The sequence below is a fragment of the Siniperca chuatsi genome, linkage group LG16 (assembly GCF_020085105.1).
Source record: "Siniperca chuatsi isolate FFG_IHB_CAS linkage group LG16, ASM2008510v1, whole genome shotgun sequence".
Taxonomy (NCBI): domain Eukaryota; kingdom Metazoa; phylum Chordata; class Actinopteri; order Centrarchiformes; family Sinipercidae; genus Siniperca; species Siniperca chuatsi.
The window spans coordinates 17695777-17715872 of NC_058057.1; the positions used below are offsets into that span (position 1 = coordinate 17695777).

Below are 20096 nucleotides of genomic sequence, written 5' to 3' on the forward strand. Positions count from 1 at the left end.
TTTTTAGCACTGTACAGTATGTCTTTACAGTACAATAATTGCTTTCAGCAGTTGGGAATTTAATTTAAAACAGGCATTTTAAATCAGGCATCACAATATAGCAAAAGTAAATGATCAGTATGCAAGAATTTGTAAATAAAATTATAGAATTTAAGTTAAATGGGAAAAAAGTGAGCGCATAAATCAGCTTTAATTTACGCTATCGTTTTCAAACACAGAAATTGTACATTTTTGTACAGTAGTTTTGCTTTTAGCTTGTCTCCACAACACTTCAAGGAACTCTTTGTCCTCTTGTCAAAATAAGAGCCTCAGAGATAGTGACATTAAATTTGTATTCAGGCAGAAATCAACTAACTATATAAATTCTGTGTATTATTGTATGCATTTGTTTTACGTTATTTGTATAATATACTATATACAAACTATGAAATCCAAGTTACAGAAAGCTTGATATCTCGCAGGTGCTTGAGCTCAGTCTTGCCCCCTATGTGTGTATTTCACTCTCAGTGAAACAGAGAGCCAGAGAGTTGCTATCTAATCAGAACAGGAAGAAACTACTGTGGGTCTGTCATCACTGTCATTGAGCTCATACAAAATCCGAGGGAAACACAAGTTTACACTTTGTTATTCTACTGAGTTCACTGATTGGCTCAGCAGTTGTGAAAGGATCAAAATACCAAAGCTGGACAGACAAGCAGGTGGTTGGCAGGTGCCGGCATGAACTGCATCTCATGACAAAATGAGTGTTATAGTATCAGGAGGATGATCAGAAAACATTTAGAACATGTTTTTTTAAATCCATTATGTACAGTTTATCCTCATTTATGGGCCAGTAATTTCCATTAGTTATAAAATCAGGAACAGTTACCAAGTTTCCCTCATGCACGTTATATATAGCCAACAATGACAGAAGTTTGGACGATAAATTTAAGGTCCCTGTGAAGAAATATGACTTGTGGTGTTATGTAAAAGACATCCGTGTAAGAGGAGCACAGACACCGCTGGAGCCACACAACCCATTAGTGTTTGACCTTCAACAGAGAACATTTCTATGCATCATGTCTGATGTCTCAGTCCTTTTCTCCTATTTTTAACATATTTTCATTACATCACTGCCTGGTGTCAAGATGTAAAGTAACTGGCTGCACTGAAAGGATGATCCCGGGAACTCAGTCATACAAATGTTCTTTGACTTGATGAGTACTTATGTGAGACTAGTTTTAGCTGTAGATATATCACAGAAACAGTGGAGAAAATCAATGTAACCCAAGCGCAACACTCATTTTCTCTCAGATTTCATCACAACAAACACAACATTTAGGGACAAGAGGAGTTCTCAATATCCTTTCCTTTCTCACTTTACTTGCTCTTACATCCATTTGTGTATTGTTGACATTGTCCTTCAGACCCCAACTGCTTTAGATGTAATAATAATAGATTGATAGATTGTATTGTCCCCAAAAGAGAAATTTGTGTGCATTATGTGTAATAATAATGGCAAAATCAAACTTATTTCTTGTTTCCCCCCTTTTCTACTGACCTTATTAAAACCCAACATATATAGAAAAGTATTGAAGCGGTAACCCTTTATTTTGCTACAAGCTGGGCTTGCACATTTGATGAAGATGACAAAATATGGAAACAAAGTGAACATTAAGATTAACATTTCTCTCTACAGCAGCAGCCCACACCCTGACCTCTGATCTCACATTAAACCTTTCCAGAGCATTTCACTTTGGACCTGGTATGGACATTTCTAAACCAGGTGCGACTTTACCACCATCCCTTGTGACTGATACTTTTACATTTGCACTTTAACAAGTAAATTAGACAACAAGTCCCACTGTGCTCCATCTCCTCCGTAGTCACCCCCCGTACAACCCGCAGCTCAGTTTCCCAGAAACCCGATCCACTGCTACCTACAAACCTTGACTTTAAATCCACCATTCATAATCTTGCTTCATCTTTCTCTCTCCTGTCATCTGTTGTGTGTTGGTTGCGTTACATATCATATTTGTGTCTGAGGAGATTACCTCAATTCACCCAATCTATCTCAACTGCAGGAAGGTGAATGGCAGTTGGGAGGTCTGTAGAAAGTGGGCGTCTGTTTTCTTCATCAGGGGAAGTCTAGGTCATCAAACCCCAAGAGCCTCTAGCTCACCTCAGACAAACTTTGGTTTCGTCTGAAACAAAGGAAGCAGTGTTTAAAGTTTTAAACAGGGCCAATATTATCAAGCTACGAAAGTGAGAAGGTGTGTGAAATCTTTCAAGCTGAAGATTTCCCTTTGCAATATTATAAGTGGTAATTGGTGTGAGTCTCCACAGGTAGAAGAAAATACCACAAAACTGATTACAGAACTGAGAACTGCAGTACAGCTGAGCAAAGAAATTATTTTAGGAGCAGATCTTAAAGGGTTCACTCAAATCACAAAAACATGTTTCCTCACTTACGTCTAATAGTATCTAGCCATACAGATAGTTCTGGTTCATTTTCCCCAGGTTTTGAGATCTGTTGATATCTCTGAGATATTTGCTGCCACCCCAGTACAATGGGAGAGAAAGGAAATTGTTTTGTGGTTCTCATAGTGATGAAAACATCTGTATCAGCTGCATAGGGACTATTCCATACAAATAAGTTCCAGTAAAAACTGTTAGTGAGGTCTCTGAATCGTTGTTGTATTGGCATGGAGGCAGAAATCTCAGAGATGGACTTGGCCACATAAAACCAAAACAGTCTACATAGCTAAATATGAAGGGTATGTGAAGAAAATGTGTTTTTTGTAATTTGGGTGAACCAACCCTTTAAGGTGTCACAATCGACAACTGTAACACCACGTGCAGTGGTGTAAATGCTTCAAAGGGAAACAAATTTTGCTATTTAAATGAATAGTTTGACATTTTGGGAACACATATTCACTTTGTTGCCCAGAGTTAGATGAGAAGATCGATACCACTGATGGCTGTATACTAAATATGAGGCTAGAGCCAGTAGGAAATTAGCTTAGCTTAGCATAAAGACTGGAAATGAGGGGAAACAGCTACCCTATTTACGTCCAGAACTTGTCCTTTTTACTCTTCTGTATAAAAATTTAAGTGTAAAAAGGACAAGTGAGCTTGACAGAGTCGGGCTAGCTGTTTCCCCCTGCTTCCAGTCCTAATGCTAAGTTAAGCTAACAAGCTGGTGGACAGCTTCATATTTAGCATGCAGACATGAGATTGGTATCAATCTTCTATCTAACTCTCTGTGAGAAAGGGAATAAGCGTATTTTCCAAAATGTCAACAGTCTGATGGATGCTCAGAGCAGATGGACTGTTTCAAAGGATTTAGTTTGTCCATGTTCTAAGACACAACACCATGTTTGGAAACTTGATGTTGAGTCTTGGTAAACCAGATGTGTGATTGTGGTCAGTTGCAAAAGGTCTCAGATTCTTTTAGTGTATTGCCAAACTGACAAAAGATCATTTGAACCAGGCTGGACCAGCTGACAGGGTCCCGAGGTAAATGTTCTTGCTAGAATATTCTAAAAGGAGCTAGGATGTCACCAGAAGGCTCCACTCTATCTCGCTCCCTTCTATATAGATAGCGGACAGATGGAACTAGGCTGTTGCTTTGCTAAAGTTAGATATGCAATTAGTTCACACACTAATTAGCTGTGAGAGGAGCAGAGGCACACCATATTTCCCCAGTGTCTAAAACCCGTTTCCCAGCCCTGAATAAGAGTAAATGAGGTCTGGGCAGCAGCAGCAACAGCAGGAAATATCCAAAAAGAAAAACATGGCTGCTCCTCTGACACAGGTTTATCAAACAGTTGATGTAAGTGTGGTTTAGTTGTGGGAAATGAGAATAGAAATTTGAATTCTTCTGTGTAGTGTGACAAAGGCAAATATTTCACATGGCCTAATCAGTGGTAACTAGAACAATTTTCTCCATTTTATAGAACAGTGGTTCCCAGCCTGGGGATCGGGACCCCACAAGAGGTCAAAAGATGAATATGAGGGGTGGTATCAACAGGATACCACTCAAAAAATTCTGTTCATTTTTTTAAGCTTTCCTCTAATCCTTGCTTTTTCTAACTAGTCTAATTTAAGATAAAGGAAAACAAAGAAAAAAGATCACTCTTTGTTTGACCTGCTTACAACTCATTCACTCATATGCAACTGATGACAAGGGATTGCAAGTAGACTTTGCTTTGTTTTTAAAGAGTACTCCACTGATTTAGCATTGCACTCCTTTGACATTGTAAGACTCAAGACAGACAAAAAAAGTATCAAAATCGATGCAGCAGAACCAGAGATATTGTCTTTTTTATTCCACGCATTCTTTTTTCTTGTCAAAAACTGTCGCCTTCACTACCTACAATGCAACTTTACTGCCGACAGTTCCGTCGAAGCTTCAGGTGTGCCATGCTAGTACCGGCTAATGTAGCCTGAAGCCACTAGCCTCAAGAAGAGATGAGGAGCGGGCTGCAAAGGTCTGGTAAGCTCACTTCTTTCCAACTATACACCCCCAGATTGACCCCCAGATGACATCACTTACAAGCCAAAAATGTTGGGAACTGCTATTATAAAATAGCAAACAATTAATTTAAAAATGTATTAAAGTTTCTCCAGTTACAATATCAACATAAAATACATCCACAGTATACTCTCTATTGCATTGTAGAATTATGAGTGATTCAAGTGAGCTGAGATTTTAATGTTACTAACAGTAAGTGTCTGTCATACTGCCCTCTGCTGATTCCTGAGAACACCATATTCCCACACGCTTGTACTTGTTAGTACTGCCAAGCATAGCACTTCATTGGAAAGAAAAAATAAGGTCCTCTGAGTGTTTGTGTGTGTATGAACACGTGTGTGAGTGTGTACTGAGGTGAAACTGCAAGCCCAAGAATGTTGAAGGGATGTAAAACAATTAAAGCTCTGTTAAGGGAGTGCAGCGCTGGCAGGCATTCACATCAGGTGCAACAGAAACCCAACAATGGAGCGCTCTGGGATGGTGAGCAGCTCAATGTCATACATATCGCTTATCATGAACAGGGCCAAATGCTTCACTTAACAGACACTCTGGACACATTAGACATTCATAATAGACACGAGTCATGAGAAGGTCAACTTGATGCGTTCCACTTTAAATTACATCCCAGGATACTCCTGCTTGTCTTCTTCGGTCAGGATCACCACTGTATACAATTATTTTTTCTGCCCTCATCTACTGATCAGGTCACATGGTGAGAGACAGTTTAATAGGCTTTACTTATGTTAAAGCATCCAACCAATACAATTGATACTATACCACTAAGACGAGTCATTTTTAGTTTAGGTGCCAATACAAACATAAATCACATATTTTCCACAAACTGAGCTTGTTCTTCCAGATGAATCTGAGGGAAATATTTAAACATCCCATCTGACTCAGACAATTATAGTTTTGTAAGAATTTGGTTTCTGACCAACACACATTGTAGGCTTCACATTTGTTGTTTTTCTAACAGTGGAGAAGAAATTCTCTGGCATCAAATGAAAGCAGGGGAGGTCTTGTTGGAGCATTAGCTATTCATGCACTTGCACTCCCCTGGAGGGATGGGATCAAGAATCCCGCCCATTTACCAGAAGAAGGCAACGTCTCAAGGAAACTGATCCAAATCTGAGGACTTGGGGTGGAGTGCAACTAAGCTTTTTTTCATTAACATTTTTTTTAACTAAATCTTGATTTTCTACAATGCTTTTCAACATTTTCTCAAAAGGCATTAACCTTTTCTTTGTTAGGGATTTAACTGTCACTCCAATTCAGAGGGACTGACATTTGAAAGAAACTGTAAATGACAGTTCTTAAATCCAAGGTAAAAATGTCCCCCTTCTGAAGGACTACTTCTTTTTGTTCCATCACTTTCATCCACAAAACAATTCTCAAATTGTTCACATTGCATATTCATCATTCTATAGATAGATAGAGAATACCAGCAACACTTGGTCCTTCATCCAAGACATGTGACAGTGTGTAAAGGCCTACACATACAAACAGCATGTCATTGTGGTATCATGTGTTCCTCATCAGGAATATGGATAAGGCCCTTTTGTACTTTGCTGTTGTTTGTTTTCCAATGTTTTTTTACATTCAAAATGGTGTTCTTGCACTAAAAAGTGTCTTCTTATGGTGCAGTCACATGATGTAGAGAGGGTCAATGGTTTGGTCTCCCAAACAGTGTTCTTGAGCATGAGGCTGAACCCTAGAGGTCATTCTTCTCTGTTTTTATCTTTTTAATTTATTTTAAATTGTTTCAGTCTTTTTAATACCTCTGTTTTACTGATATCTGAGTTTTGCCTCTTGTGTGTATGTGGAGTTTGTCCCCTTTATACGTCTTCGGTACAGAGGCTGTTGTGGGGTCCAGGTCCTACCAGCAGCACCTGGAAGTTTGACTTCTCTGATCAACATTCGTCATGCTGTATATGTTTAAACTTTGTTTACCTTATACTGTCATTCTGTTTCTCCAAACTGTGATTTCATTACTGTTATTTCTGTCTACTGTATAGACAACAGCTTTTTTGAATGAGAGTTTATCCTTATCCAAAAATACAGCCAAAAACAATGCTGATGAGAGAGGTGAGAGTGAAACAAAACAGTAGTGGGCCGTAAAACCAAAACAATGAGCTGAAAGCTGTTAAGAGTTTGATGTTGGTGATAATTATCTGTGGGCTCACCACTATGAGTGACAATTTTCACATTACACGTAATAATTTGATACAAACATTTGTGTGCAACTTTAATGTTTTTAATACATTATGTTAAGCACTTTGATTTGTCTTTTTGCAATAAAGGCAATGAACTTGACTTCCTTCCCCTTGTTTTATGTGAAGATATGTATACTCTGTTTTCTACCCCACCTGATCAGTCTTGTCCTTCATGTCTATTCATGTCAGTTTTATTTATAGCCCAAAATCACAAGTTTGTTTCAAAGGGCTTCACGTCTTCAGAGGTCACTTCTGTATGGATTTCCTATACTGTATATCTTTATATACCACTTCACATCCATAAATGCACACTTTATTACTCAACACCCAATCCCCAGGCAAACCATTCACATACTGTATCATTTACCCACTTTAAACACATGTTGGTCCCCATGATTCCACGCATGATCATCCCAGCAGAGAGACTCCATCTAACTCCATATCCTAAGTATCGACAACAGTGTCCCCACAGCACCAGATGGAGAGCCATAAATCACAGTCCCATGCACACCCAGGAGAGTCCATAAATAGCGTAACAGTTCTGAGGGTAAAGACATTGTGGCAAGCCCCTGGTCCCCCAAGGGTCCCGAGGGCCGAGGCAGCATGTGAGCCACTGGCCCATAACTCTCCCATTCTTTCAGTGACAGAGAGCCTTTTAATGCTTTCATTTACTTATGAGTAAATCATAGAGGGAAACACTGCCATGCAGTTTTTCTTCAGCTTCAACCAGTGATGATGGTGGGTTGTCGAAAGCGTTCTGCAGAGACAAACCAGATGTCTGGGTGGAGATTGTGTGTGTAAGACAAAGAAAGAAAGAGATAAGGATACAGACAGGGGCAGGGCTGTTGAGACAAAAGTTGTTTTCAAGTAATTCATAGGATTGTTTTTACTAATAACGACGACTGAGTTTTTCCACACAGTAGAATGGAAAAAGTGCCAGAAAGTGCTAAGGTTTAGAAACCTGAAACTGACTGACCTGATACTATCTGTGCTACCTTGATTTGACAAACCTCAACCACCTGCTACTTCAAGTAAACAAAAACAACTTCCAGGAATTTCCCCTTTAAGTCATGTAGTTTTATTTCAGACCAGACTAAATACACTTTTCATACATTTTCCAATCAATTTTACTCCAATATTTCCTTGGTAATCTGTACTGTAAAACCAATCACTTACAGCATAGAAACACACACATGAATACACATGTTGGCACTTAAATGGCCACAAGTGTTGGGGCTCACTTACACAGAGGAGAAAATCAAACACACACACATGCAAGAGTGGAGGCAGACAATACACATAATACATGTAGGAACACTAAAACGCAAACATCCTCCACAAGAGCGCAAATCAGAAATCTCAGAATTACAACACTGCCCCCATGTGGAGACATGTATTTTCTACTTCACACTTAGTTCAAATTAGTACCAAAACAGTGGTGTAAAAATGTTTAGCAGTGTCATTTTAACCCAGTTGGAACCATATAATTCTTCAAACTGAAGTTAAAACATGAAAACAATCTAACTTTTAGTAATGTGACTTTTACATGACAATAGACCTATGTATCGATTATTTGCTTGAATATAGAAAGCAACAGGAATCCAGGCATAGCTATGATGTTCCACTCAACAATTCAGCAACTTTTCCACCATATTAAACTGTAAACAGACACTTCTAGAGGTGTTCATCTTAACAGAGCATGTTGCTGGGAACAAGCACGTGTGGCCGTCTACATAATACTGACTCATATTTACATGTGTGTGAATTTTAACTTAATCCACACATTTATTTCATATAAATATTTACATGAATGCTTCAATAGATGTTTATGTAACACAAATATTACAACTTACAGCCAATTCCTTCACTTTTAACATTTGCCACAATTTCTGTCATAATAAACATATGACCAATCCAAGGGAAAAAACAGATATGTGTTTTTTAAAATTTAATTTATTCATTCAAACTTTATTTAAACAGGCTGGTTCAATGAGTGCAGTTCACTCTCTTTTCCATGGGTGCCCTGCGTACACAGGACAATAAAAGCAAAGGCAAAAATCCAACACTTAGACAAAAATAAAACTTTAAAGACCAGGGGCGGAAATATAGACAGTGCAGGTAGTGCAGTTGCACTGGTGCCCTTGGGGTGGGGGGCCTGTAGAGAGAGCAATGTGTTGGGCAGAAGCAAAGGATGGGCCCTTGCGAGTGATTCAGATTGCCACCTTGGAAATACGCCTGTGTTCAAAGACGAACTCATGTTAAATTAAAAGTGGTGCCTCCCTCATGGTTTTCATTTCTTTCTTTTTTTTTTGGTAGAATGGTCAGAACCAATCTATAACAAAATTCTATGCTTATTCTAAATAAACTTTAAAAATTAAACTATAAAAAACAATTCAATTAAATTAATAATTTCTTATTTTCTTTGGTATTTTTGTCATTTACAGATATGCAATGATGATTGCTGGGTAATATGTATGTTGTTGTTGTCCAGTATCAAGTCTCTATTTGATCATGTGATGAGACGATATGATATACAGTAACTAGTTTAATTGTTATTCATGGTTCTGATAGCTTTCTCTTTGACTTCTCTACTTTCCCAATACAATAGCCTAAGTAAGTAATTCAACTGTAATATCCAACACATCGTTGGTAAAATATATATATGCCTAATGGTGTGTGTGTATGTGTGCATCATAACTAGTAACTAGCATGCACTAGGGCCAGTCATAATAGCATGCACTGGGGCCTGTCCTTACCACCTTACACCACTGTACAAGACTGCAAATAAAGGATAAGGATAAAATTGAAGAAGGGAAAATAGGGTATTAAACATTAAGCATTAAATAAAATCTAAACCCAACAATATGGGATAAAAGATGACTAAGTCAGTTCTGTTAGACAAAAGAAAAATACAACAATTGTAATGTATATAGGACATCTAGCTGAAGTTAATTTGCAGCCTCTGGCCCCAGTTAGGCAAAGTATACTGGACATCTGTGTTTGATGTCTGATAAGTACATTGCAAAAACTCTACAGCAATGACTGCTAAGTTGCAGAATATAAAACCATAATGATTTTGATTTAACAGTGTTTGAACGTTACTCTCACAAAGAGAGGCTGTGACACCTGGCAGAGAAAGAACAAAGTTTATTTCACTGTGAGTGAGCAAGGTATGATGACATGTATTCAGGTTGTGATTGTAGATTATGTTCATGTATGCACATTTGCAAAAGTGTATTTAATGTCCACTTCAATCAATTTCTGTTTGAGCCCTCAGTTGTGGACATATATAAAATCGTACTACCCTTACTCATTGGGTTAAGTTCATCATAGAAAGTCTGAAGATGCCTTTGGGATGTAGGAATCATACAGATGCCACCCTTCACACCACTCACACTAAAGTTTCTGTGTGAATTGCTGATAAGCAGCATTCAGTGTTCAGTCTAAAGTAACAACACCATGACCATCGTCATAGTGAGGGAATATAGTTGCTGTGAGGTGCTGTGTTCTGAACAGGATCCATGCTTCACACACATTCTAGCTTACCTTCAGCCTGTATGTTGAAACATCCTGGGTACTCTAAGTAAATAACAACAGAAACAAGTAAGAGTTCATTTTCTCATTTTATTCTCATAGGCACTTATAATGTAAAATCTGTGTTTTTGTCTTTGGTGAAAAACTATCGTTTTGCTTTTGCTTTTATTGTTATTTGTAACAGTTTTGCAGATCTAAATATCTGCCATATCTTTGGTATTGAAGCTATTGTTTAACCCTGTTGTACATATAAAATAAATACAAGCTCCTCTGCTTACCATGGTGCCTTTGCATTAATTTAAGGTGCAACAAAACAACTATATTCTTGTTCTTGCTTTATCTTTTAACACTTCAGTTCAGTTCAGTTTCAGCTTATTCACAAACAGTTAAAATACAAGTACCATCATGTATAAGACATAATGGCGATATGTGAACCTATCTGAAGCTTGAGGAAAAGGGTCCAGACACCAAGCAGATTATATTTAACATATATGTTTACTAACACGTCTAGATTTGAAGGAGTGCATGTATTATACAGTAACATTTACAACCTGACTAACCAAAGACCCTAAGAAACTAACTTACTTACTCTGTGCTCAGGTCTACATATTTTTTCTTTTACAATAATATAATTGTTGCAGCTAATTAATTGATCTGTTCTGCTGGGAGGTTTTATGGTTAACTCAGTCCCAGATTAATAATTCCTTACTGCTCTTCTGACACAGTTAATGTTTACACCACTGCATTTCTCTCAGAAAGAGCCTTCCCTTGACACTGGCCTCCCTGCAGCAAGTTGGTTTGTTTTGATAAGAGACTGAAGGTGGTGAGGTCACCATTTTGACTCCTTATCTTTAAAGCCATTTAAAGGGTAGGTGCCTCTGCTGGCTCTTTAACATGTTTTTAAACACATCATCGCTTTGGTGTAGTTTCTCATTTTACTGTTTTATTCTATGAGGTGACTGAAGGAAAAACGTTGGTATATGCTGCTGTCAAAGATATTAGAGAATATGCACATTAATACTGTGTCTTTATATTAAATGTCATGACTGCTATCTTCTACAAAATGTGTTCAAACAAACATCAGTTATTTATGGAAATATTTGTTGAACATTAGTGCAGTTTTCTCAAATTCGGGCAGATGAGCCAGGATAACATTTAAGCACCACTGGCACACAACTTCTAATATATAATAAGAGTACAAGTGTATAACTGTGAAACATATCATATCCAAAAACTTGAGATGTAAATATAGATATAACAGGTAATTTTATATGTTATATAGGTTTGATTGCTTGTGAACTTACTAACTTCATTACAAATTATTTAAACTAAAATCTCAATTAACACATTTTCTAAACATCTGCATTGACTAAACTACTTCAGCCATATTTCATTATCAAATCATAATTTTCTATGAAGTATAACTTTTTCTTTATTAGTTTTACAGTTGAACACATTTCTGTCTTGAAATACTGCTTAACTTAGTCCCATATTTCTCTAGATGATATGCAGCCATGGTATTTCTTTTTTTCCTTTACCAAATGAGCCATCACAGGGCATCATTTCACAATCTTCTTTCTAATAGCTCCTTCTGCATTGAGAAGGAAAGGGAGACAGAAAGGAGATTATATTATGCGTGTGAGTGTGTGCGTGTGAGTGTCAAGGCCACCCACAGATGAGTTCACGAGGATGGGGTTAATCTGTCTGCTCAGACAGCCGTGGTACTGAATAGGATGGGAGGAGGGAAGAACCACGTAATCTGATGTCCCGCCTGCTGCTCACCCGAGCCAGCAATGCTCTGGACTGGGGAGGGTGTTGCTCTGGATAGCTGCCCTAAATGGATTACAGGACAGCACGTCAGTGAAAGGGCACCTGAACACATATACACCTAAACCTACACACACACACACACACACACACACACACACACACACACACAAGTGGGGGAGATTAGTCAAAAGTGCATATTTCACCCCCTGCAAGGAGCTTAAACTCATTATCATTGTTGAAGCGGCTCTTTATCTTTGACATTGCTCAGCCTTCTCTCTCAATATCTGAATTCTTCCTACTTTTTGACTTTTTACAGTCATTGGCTACCAGCAAAATGATTCCCTTTTTCCCCCCAGATATCTGTTTTACTGAAGTCTGACTTGAGGATCAGATAGCTGCTACAACAGGAGGATGGAGTCTGACTCAAAGCCAGACCCAGAGCCTGAGGCTCAGGCTTCAGACAGCGCCCAGGTCGGGACTCTGGACACATCCGGGTTTGAGGGTACTACCAGCCGACTGGAGCAGCTGATGAAGAGCATGGGGGTGCTTCTGTCGGACGTGGAGCAGCTGCGGAGCGACTGCAGCAACCAGGCCTCTGAGCTGATGCAGGCGGCGGTGGAGCTGAGGCAGCAACAAGATGAGCTAAAGGAGAGTTACTTGCAGCTGTCCAGAGAAATGCAGGAGATTGTGGATACAGTGGAAAACCTGTTCAGCACTGAGAGTTCCTTTGAAGACAAAGAAAAGCAAGCACAGAAACTGACCCAGCAGCTCTGAGGGACAGAAAGGTTCTGGCAGACTTTGTTTCTCATTGAGCAGAAAATGCAAACTGTGGGGGGCTGGCTTTGGTTTTGGATGTGTGTGTCAAAATTTGGACGGATGGGTTTGGAAGTGGGGTGAGATGCTGAGGTTTTCATGGCTTTGAAAAAAATGCTTTAATGAGATTCTTGAATGGCGTTATATAAACTTTTATTTGAGCAAATTTTACTTTTTAGGTCCATATCTGACAACCACACTCACTGAAAAGGAGTTTGTAAAATGCATGATTCAGTATCACTACTCTAAGTCCTGTAAATATAATACAATGCACTACAGCATTGTCATAGTTTTAAGAAAACATTATGAACATTATAAACTTAACAAGGACACAATTTGTTGCATTGCTTTCATACTAGATTGCCATGTGCTGCTGTCTTTGACACAGGCAATAACTAGACTATACAGAGGTCCAACCTGCATTGCGTGTTAACTAATGATTTACTATCGCTTCTGCTATCATCAACTTTTTTTCCTGCCCACCCACTAACACACACACACACACACACACACACACACACACACACACACAGACACACACACACACACACATACACACACACACACATATCACAGCTATTATTTTCCATCACCATAGTATTCTGTGTTGGCAATGAAGACTAAAGTATATATGTTAGTCTCGTCAGTCTGGATGTCTCCTCCAGCTTCATCTTTTTGGCACAGGAATGTTGCTCTTCACTGATGGCTGTTGGTACATCTTCCATATTCTCTTCCCATCCAGGCCATACTCCACTGTGGTTTCTCACTAAAATAAACCTAAATAGAGCCTTAGGGAGATGTTTACCTCCCACCAGCTCCTCTTCTGTGACTTAATTGTCTGTATTTAGTGGTTATGGGATGTGTGAAAGGGACATTCAGTGGCCAGCAACCTGAAAAAAAAAAAGGAAACTTCATGATCTCTTTCACCCTCAATCTCATTTTAGTGGGCTTCTTATGTAATGGATTAATGGATATTATTGCTTTAACATCTGCAACCATTAAATTATATGTACTAACATATTTTCTTTGTCTTCTTCTGTATTAGAACAAACAATGATTTTTCTTACTTGTTGCACAAAAGCACATTTTTGTTTTTGAGCATTTCTTTAACTAAAACACATGGCTGCTAATGAAAAGACTTCATATAATACTACAACATAAGCAGTCTCACAGCCTGAGGGTCTGAACTGCAAACACCGCATTCCAAATGAAAGAAATCACAGCTTATATTCAACATCAAAAAAAGAAGTCAAAATCTTTTGGGGGGGAGACCACACTGTTTCTCTGTGTGGTTGAAACCTGACACTTGCGTCGTGATGTTGGTGAGCAGAGAGGGTGAGGAGATAGAAAGCTGGGTGTCAGTGCTTACCTTCGCTACTGAGGTGCACATCCCTCTGGACTGCTGGTCGACCAGCTGGGAATTCACTTCAAGAAGGTAAGACAAAATGGGATCTAATGATATTTGCTATTAGCTGTTTAATTTATCCAGGTGAAACACTTTTAATGCATGTATTAAACATTAGCAAAGAAATCACCAAGGAGATCAAGGAATTTAGGTATAATCTGATACTCATGAATGGACTAATTGCTCACACATTATTCATAATTAATAGAAGTACTTGAAAGTGTAGTTATTTGGTTGCTATCCTCATCAGTAGTTCTGCAGTAGCTTTCTGGTGAACATGAACATCCTGCAAGTCCTGGGTCTCCTACAGCTGCTGGCTGTGCCTGCTTTCACTGTGAGTCTCACTTTTAACAGTATTGATAATAGTGTTCCACTTGAATGTCCATGTAATAAGTACTTATTACTTACTTATACAGATGCATATTGCAAAGAATGCTAAGTACAGTATGTCCAAAATCTGAATGTGAAAATAGCAAAATGTTTACTTTCTTGTGCCAGCAGTGATGCTGATTATATGCCACAGAGCGGGTTTATGCACACTTTATGTAACGTGTTGGGGACGGTTTGTGGCTAAATGTTCCAGCTTCTATTTTGGAGTTTCTAGCATGCTCTTAGTGTGTGTTAGTGGTTCGTGGTGGGCTATGATATGGTGTGTGTGAGTACCATGTGTTCCAGAGGCTGCTGGAGTAGGAGTTTTACTGTTTTATATATTTTCTTCAGCTGAGACAGCCAACCCATGACTACTGGGGAGAGTTTGGAGCCTATGGGCCCTGCAGTCGCACCTGTGGCATAGGAGTTGCAATGAGAACCAGGAAATGTATCACTTCAAGGTTGGACATTGCGACGTAGGGTGTTAGGATGGGATGACAGGCTAAACTACTACAGACAATAAGGGTGCCTAGTATTTGATTTGGAATAAAAGTACCATAATAATTATTATGTTTTAAATCATCTTTTTGAATTATTTTATATCTATCACCTCTTTATCTGCATTACCTTTTTAGTTTTAGTAACTACTTTATTTATTTTTTATCATCTTATTAAGTTATGCACATGATCTGCATTTAAATGTTGTAGACATGACCAATAAAGCTAAATGCATTAACAAGAAAGAGAGATATTTGCATGCAAATACCATTCTTTCCTCTCTCTTACAGGACAGATGGAGGACATAACTGCATAGGATCTTCAAAATCCTTCCGAACCTGTAATACACATGTAATTATCCTTAAACAATTTTTTGCCTCTTTATAAATTACATCCACCCACTACCTGCACTAATGTATCCTAAAATATGGCAGTAATCCAGCATTTTGTGTCATTGTAGGAATGTCCAGTGGGATCCAGAGACTTCAGGGAGGAGCAGTGCTCCCAGTTTGACAGAATGGACTTTCAGAGCAAACACCGCACATGGGTTCCTTATTATGGAGGTATAAGACCTATAATATACTGTACATCCACATTACCTGAGAGGTATAGGTGTTTGCTAAGTTGTCAATTCTAAAAATGATCATATTATTATTATAAATTAACTATTCACTAAATAGTGAGTGACATTACTGTAAGTTACGTTACTGTGATTGTCTTCTTTTTCTGACATTCCCTGTATTGTACTACAGTATACAAAAAACCCTGGTTCATAGCAGTCAAACCATATTAAAAATGAGTGCAGATACCATTTGAGCCAGGTCTGTGATCATTGTGGATTGTATATATTTTATCACTGAATTAATATGGCTGTATCTGTTTTGTAGCATCCAATCCATGTGAGCTGAGCTGTGTCCCAAGAGGAGAGAACTTCTTCTACCGACACAGACCTGCAGTGGTGGATGGGACACCATGTTATGTGGGCCGCACTGATATCTGTGTGGATGGCACCTGCAGGGTGGGAACAAAACTGGGATCTACAGTAGAGTTCTATGTTGCACTGCATATCTGTAGAAAATCTATTTTTCTTAATTAGTGGCTTTTTATTTATGCAAGGAAAATTGGTTCAGAATGTTGGTTTTCAGTACAGCTCTTTCTCACACAGCAATCAGTATTCACTAGTGGACAAGTACAATCTTTCACTGTTGCACATTGAAAGGCCTTGCTCAAAGGCACTTTGACACTAGTTGTTGACTTGCAATATAATTGATTTTGAATAATTTGTCTCTCTCCAGATACTGATCCATGGAGAGTTTATGGGCTTGGATGGTGACACTAATTCTGTACACTCTGCCGCTCCTGTTGCTGTTGCTCCTCACCCAAGGGAGACACTCACATACATCTACAAAGCTGGTGTCTATGGCGATTGCTCTGCCACCTGCAATGGAGGCATGCAGTATCGCAGCGTGGAGTGTTGGATTCAGGACCAAGCCAACCCCCGTGTGGTGGAGGAGTCTTACTGCATTACCCAGCGCCTGCAGAGGCCACAGAGCCAGCAGGCCTGCAACATGCATCCCTGTGCTGCTGAGTACAGTGTCTCCAGCTTCAGTGTGGTTTGTATCTTACAGCAGTGAAATTAAACTAACATTAACAACAACCACTGGTACCCAATTGTATTGACTATGCTCTCATTTATGATCATTATGCTGAGGTATCAAAATTGATTTGGTAATGATATATCAGTGTTATTTGCTGTGAGACTGACACAATTTGAATATCTTGTTGCATTTGATGGTCAGTGCTCGGTGACTTGTGGGGAAGGCCAGCAGACAAGGGAGGTGATCTGTGTGGGCCCAGGAGGTGAGCGTCTGGCTGACCATGCCTGTAGTGGACTGGCAAGACCTTCTTCTGTCCAGACCTGCCGCAGACCTGCCTGTCACACACACATCACCTGGCATGTGACTGACTACGGACTGGTAGGTGAAATGGAGCACCAAAAAAATTAAGTGTTGTGGACTGGGGAAGAAAACTTTTATCTCTCTTTTATCGCCACATTATTTACCCTCTCCGGTCTTGTCTCTGCAGTGCACTAGAAGCTGCGGTGGTGGTGTGAGGGAGAGGAGAGTGGGATGTTTTGATACAGATTTGAACCCCTACCCAGAGGCCCGATGTGGAACAGCTAACAGACCCGTCTCTGTGGAGGCATGCAACTCACAGCCCTGCCCCGGAGCACAAAGTGAGGAAAATCTGAATCACTTATACACTCTTTTGGTTTGATTGCTTGCACTTGTTTGTATTTAATCAATGTACTTTCTCTTTAGTGGTCCCAAGTGCACAGGACCCAAGGGCACATGAAAGCACCATGAGAGGATTTGTGCCCCATGTTCCAGGAGACTCAGGTATGTAGAGCATGTGGGGGATGTTTTATTGAAATGTTATTCTCTTTCTTAGCATGATTGAACATGCACTTATTTTATATGTGTATGTGTAGCTAAAGCAGTAGCAAAGAAGATGTACAAAGAATTTAAAAAATGAGTGTGCAAGTAGTTATTTGAGCTCAGGTATTACTAAGATAATTTTTGAGTGAATACATCCTCAGGCAGTAAAGAAAATGTGCCCTTATGTTGTAATTGCTGCTGTTTAGACCATGATTGCACTGCTTTTGCATTGCTTTCTTGTCCCTCGTTCACAAACACAAAGCCCAAACTGTTTATTTTAGTACCTGAAAGTCATGTTCAGATTCTAAAAAAATATCCAGCCAAATTTAACTACTACCAAATTTAATCCTAAACCTTCAAAAAAGGACAAACACACATTTTCACAGGTCTATGGAATGTACATTAGCAGTATTCTTGTTTGACCATGTTTGTGATTACTTGCTTTAGCTTCCAGGCCACATACAAACATTAGGTATGATCCCTACCCTTCTGTGATTGGTCCACACTGTGCGCAGTCATTCTATGGCTGCTGTCCTGACGGCCATACCTCTGCCACGGGGCCCAGGAACGAGGGCTGCTCCCAAGATGACTGTGTCCGCACCAGGTAACAGAGCTTCCTGGATGCCATTCTTGTAGCCCATATTTGACATAAATGAAATTGACGAATGGCATAATGGCTCAATATAAAGTGTTTCCAACATTAAAAAAATCTCTCTTCTTTAGGTACGGCTGTTGTTTGGATGGGGTGACTCCAGCTCAAGGATTTGGAAGGGCTGGATGTCCTGAGTACCAGACAATTGCGGTAGGAATCACAGCTCATTAAAGTTGTTAAATAATGCAGATTTATCAAAGGGGCTCTCCACTGATTTTACAAGTCGAAATAAGTCTACTCTTTATAGAAAGTGCAACTCAGCCAGTAAAAATAGTTGTATAGTGTCTTGTTTGGCTCCAGAGAAGCTTTGGCAGAGAAAAGAACCAGAGTGATGTCATAGTGATGTCAACAGGGTTATGTTGCCTTTGAGTACAAATTTATAACAGAAAACCTGTTACAGATCAAGGGTGTGGAGTTTGAAAGATGTGGGCTTTCACCAGGCAGGGAGGGTCTAATGAAAGACACTAGTGTGTTGCATCATGGGAAGTGTAGAATCCAGTGTTTTTGGAGCTTGACCCATATTAGTGACTAAAAATACACAGAATATCTTGGCCTCTGTTTTGATCATTGATTATTGTTTTAATCTGTCTCTCACAAGTCCCCCAACTTTATGGAAGTGCAATCGAATATCACTGGAATACCCCATTTTTTTAAAGGACCCTCTAAATAGAAGATTTACCATCTCTCTCTTTCTGTCTTCTACCTGAGCAGCACACATCACGTCCTGCCCCTCCATCCACTGGTAATGTGTGCTCCCTGCCTCGTGCTGAGGGCCCCTGTGATACTTGGAAGGTCCGCTTCTACTATGACTCAGGCACTGGCAAATGTACCGAATTCTGGTATGGAAGCTGCCAGGGCAATGCCAATAACTTTGTGTCCCTGGAAGCATGCCAGAGAGAGTGCGGGGGTGTGGTGAGGGAGCCCCCACCTGCACCTCGCAGAGGGACCCCAAGGAGAGAGTCACCCAGGGGTACTCTGAGGGCAAGGGCATAACCATGCTCACCACTAATACCTCCAAATCACAGGATAACCAGAGTGCCGTCTCCATGAAGCTAATCATATGATATTTGTACACACGTAGTATTTACATATATGAAGACACACACAAACATGTATTGTATAACTTAACACATCCTATCTTTCTTTTAAACATTGGACTTTACATTAAAAATTATCTAGATTCCTCACATTAACTGACACGATTCCAGCTCATGGTTCTGATTTTATTATCTTTTTGATCTTTGGCGTTTTGTTTGTGATGCTCAGTATATTCATTTATGCATTTTGCCTTATAGATCAGGAATAAAATAAAGTAATGTCCATGTGATTACCCAAGTTAAATCATGAACCTAATCAATAAATGTTGAGCTATCTGATAACCTTGAAAAAAATCTGGTGTAGTTTATCTTTGTCTCCATCTGCTCTTGCAATGTTTCCAAAAATGGACTTTACTTTAATTTGACAATCTTTTGGTCAGTTTTTACAAAACAAAATACAGTGGTGTGATGTAACTTTTACTCGAGTACTGTAATTGAAGTAATAGTATGCTTGAGGATTCTCATTTTCTGTTATTTTATACTTCTACTTTATACTTCTACTCCATTACGTTTCAGAGGCAAATATTGTACTTATTCCATTACATTTATTTAACAACTTGCAAGTTACTTGCTACTTTACAGATTAGGATTTTACACACAAAACATATGATGAGTTTATGAAATATGACGCATTGTTATAGATTAAACTACACAACAGCATCGACCGGCTACATCATTTAAATACTGGCTATGCTTTAATGCGTCAGTAATAATAATTCAATAAAAAAAAAAATATTGTGATTAAAACACTGACAGGAGCCATTACGTTGCATAAGAAGTACTTTTACTTT

At 39.1% G+C, this 20096-nt stretch overlaps 1 protein-coding gene across 4 annotated transcripts; it reads left to right on the forward strand.

Moving 5' to 3' along the window:
* The first annotated feature begins 10135 nt into the window (after window positions 1–10135).
* On the forward strand, window positions 10136–19599 carry paplnb (papilin b, proteoglycan-like sulfated glycoprotein). 4 transcript variants are annotated; one of them, XM_044168421.1, is made up of 14 exons: window positions 10136–10332; window positions 14177–14281; window positions 14502–14585; window positions 14972–15081; window positions 15409–15469; window positions 15579–15681; window positions 16006–16136; window positions 16414–16731; window positions 16918–17094; window positions 17204–17354; window positions 17440–17517; window positions 18004–18160; window positions 18280–18358; window positions 18920–19599. In XM_044168421.1, exons 3-14 carry the CDS (start codon window positions 14529–14531, stop codon window positions 19199–19201), a joined length of 1704 nt encoding a protein of 567 aa, XP_044024356.1. In that variant the 5' UTR covers window positions 10136–10332; window positions 14177–14281; window positions 14502–14528; the 3' UTR covers window positions 19202–19599. The 4 variants fall into 4 exon arrangements, with proteins under 4 accessions (XP_044024356.1, XP_044024357.1, XP_044024358.1 ...); XM_044168422.1 differs by having other exon boundaries at window positions 14505–14585; XM_044168423.1 differs by lacking the exons at window positions 14177–14281; window positions 14502–14585 and having other exon boundaries at window positions 10137–10332.
* Window positions 19600–20096: the final 497 nt, after the last annotated feature.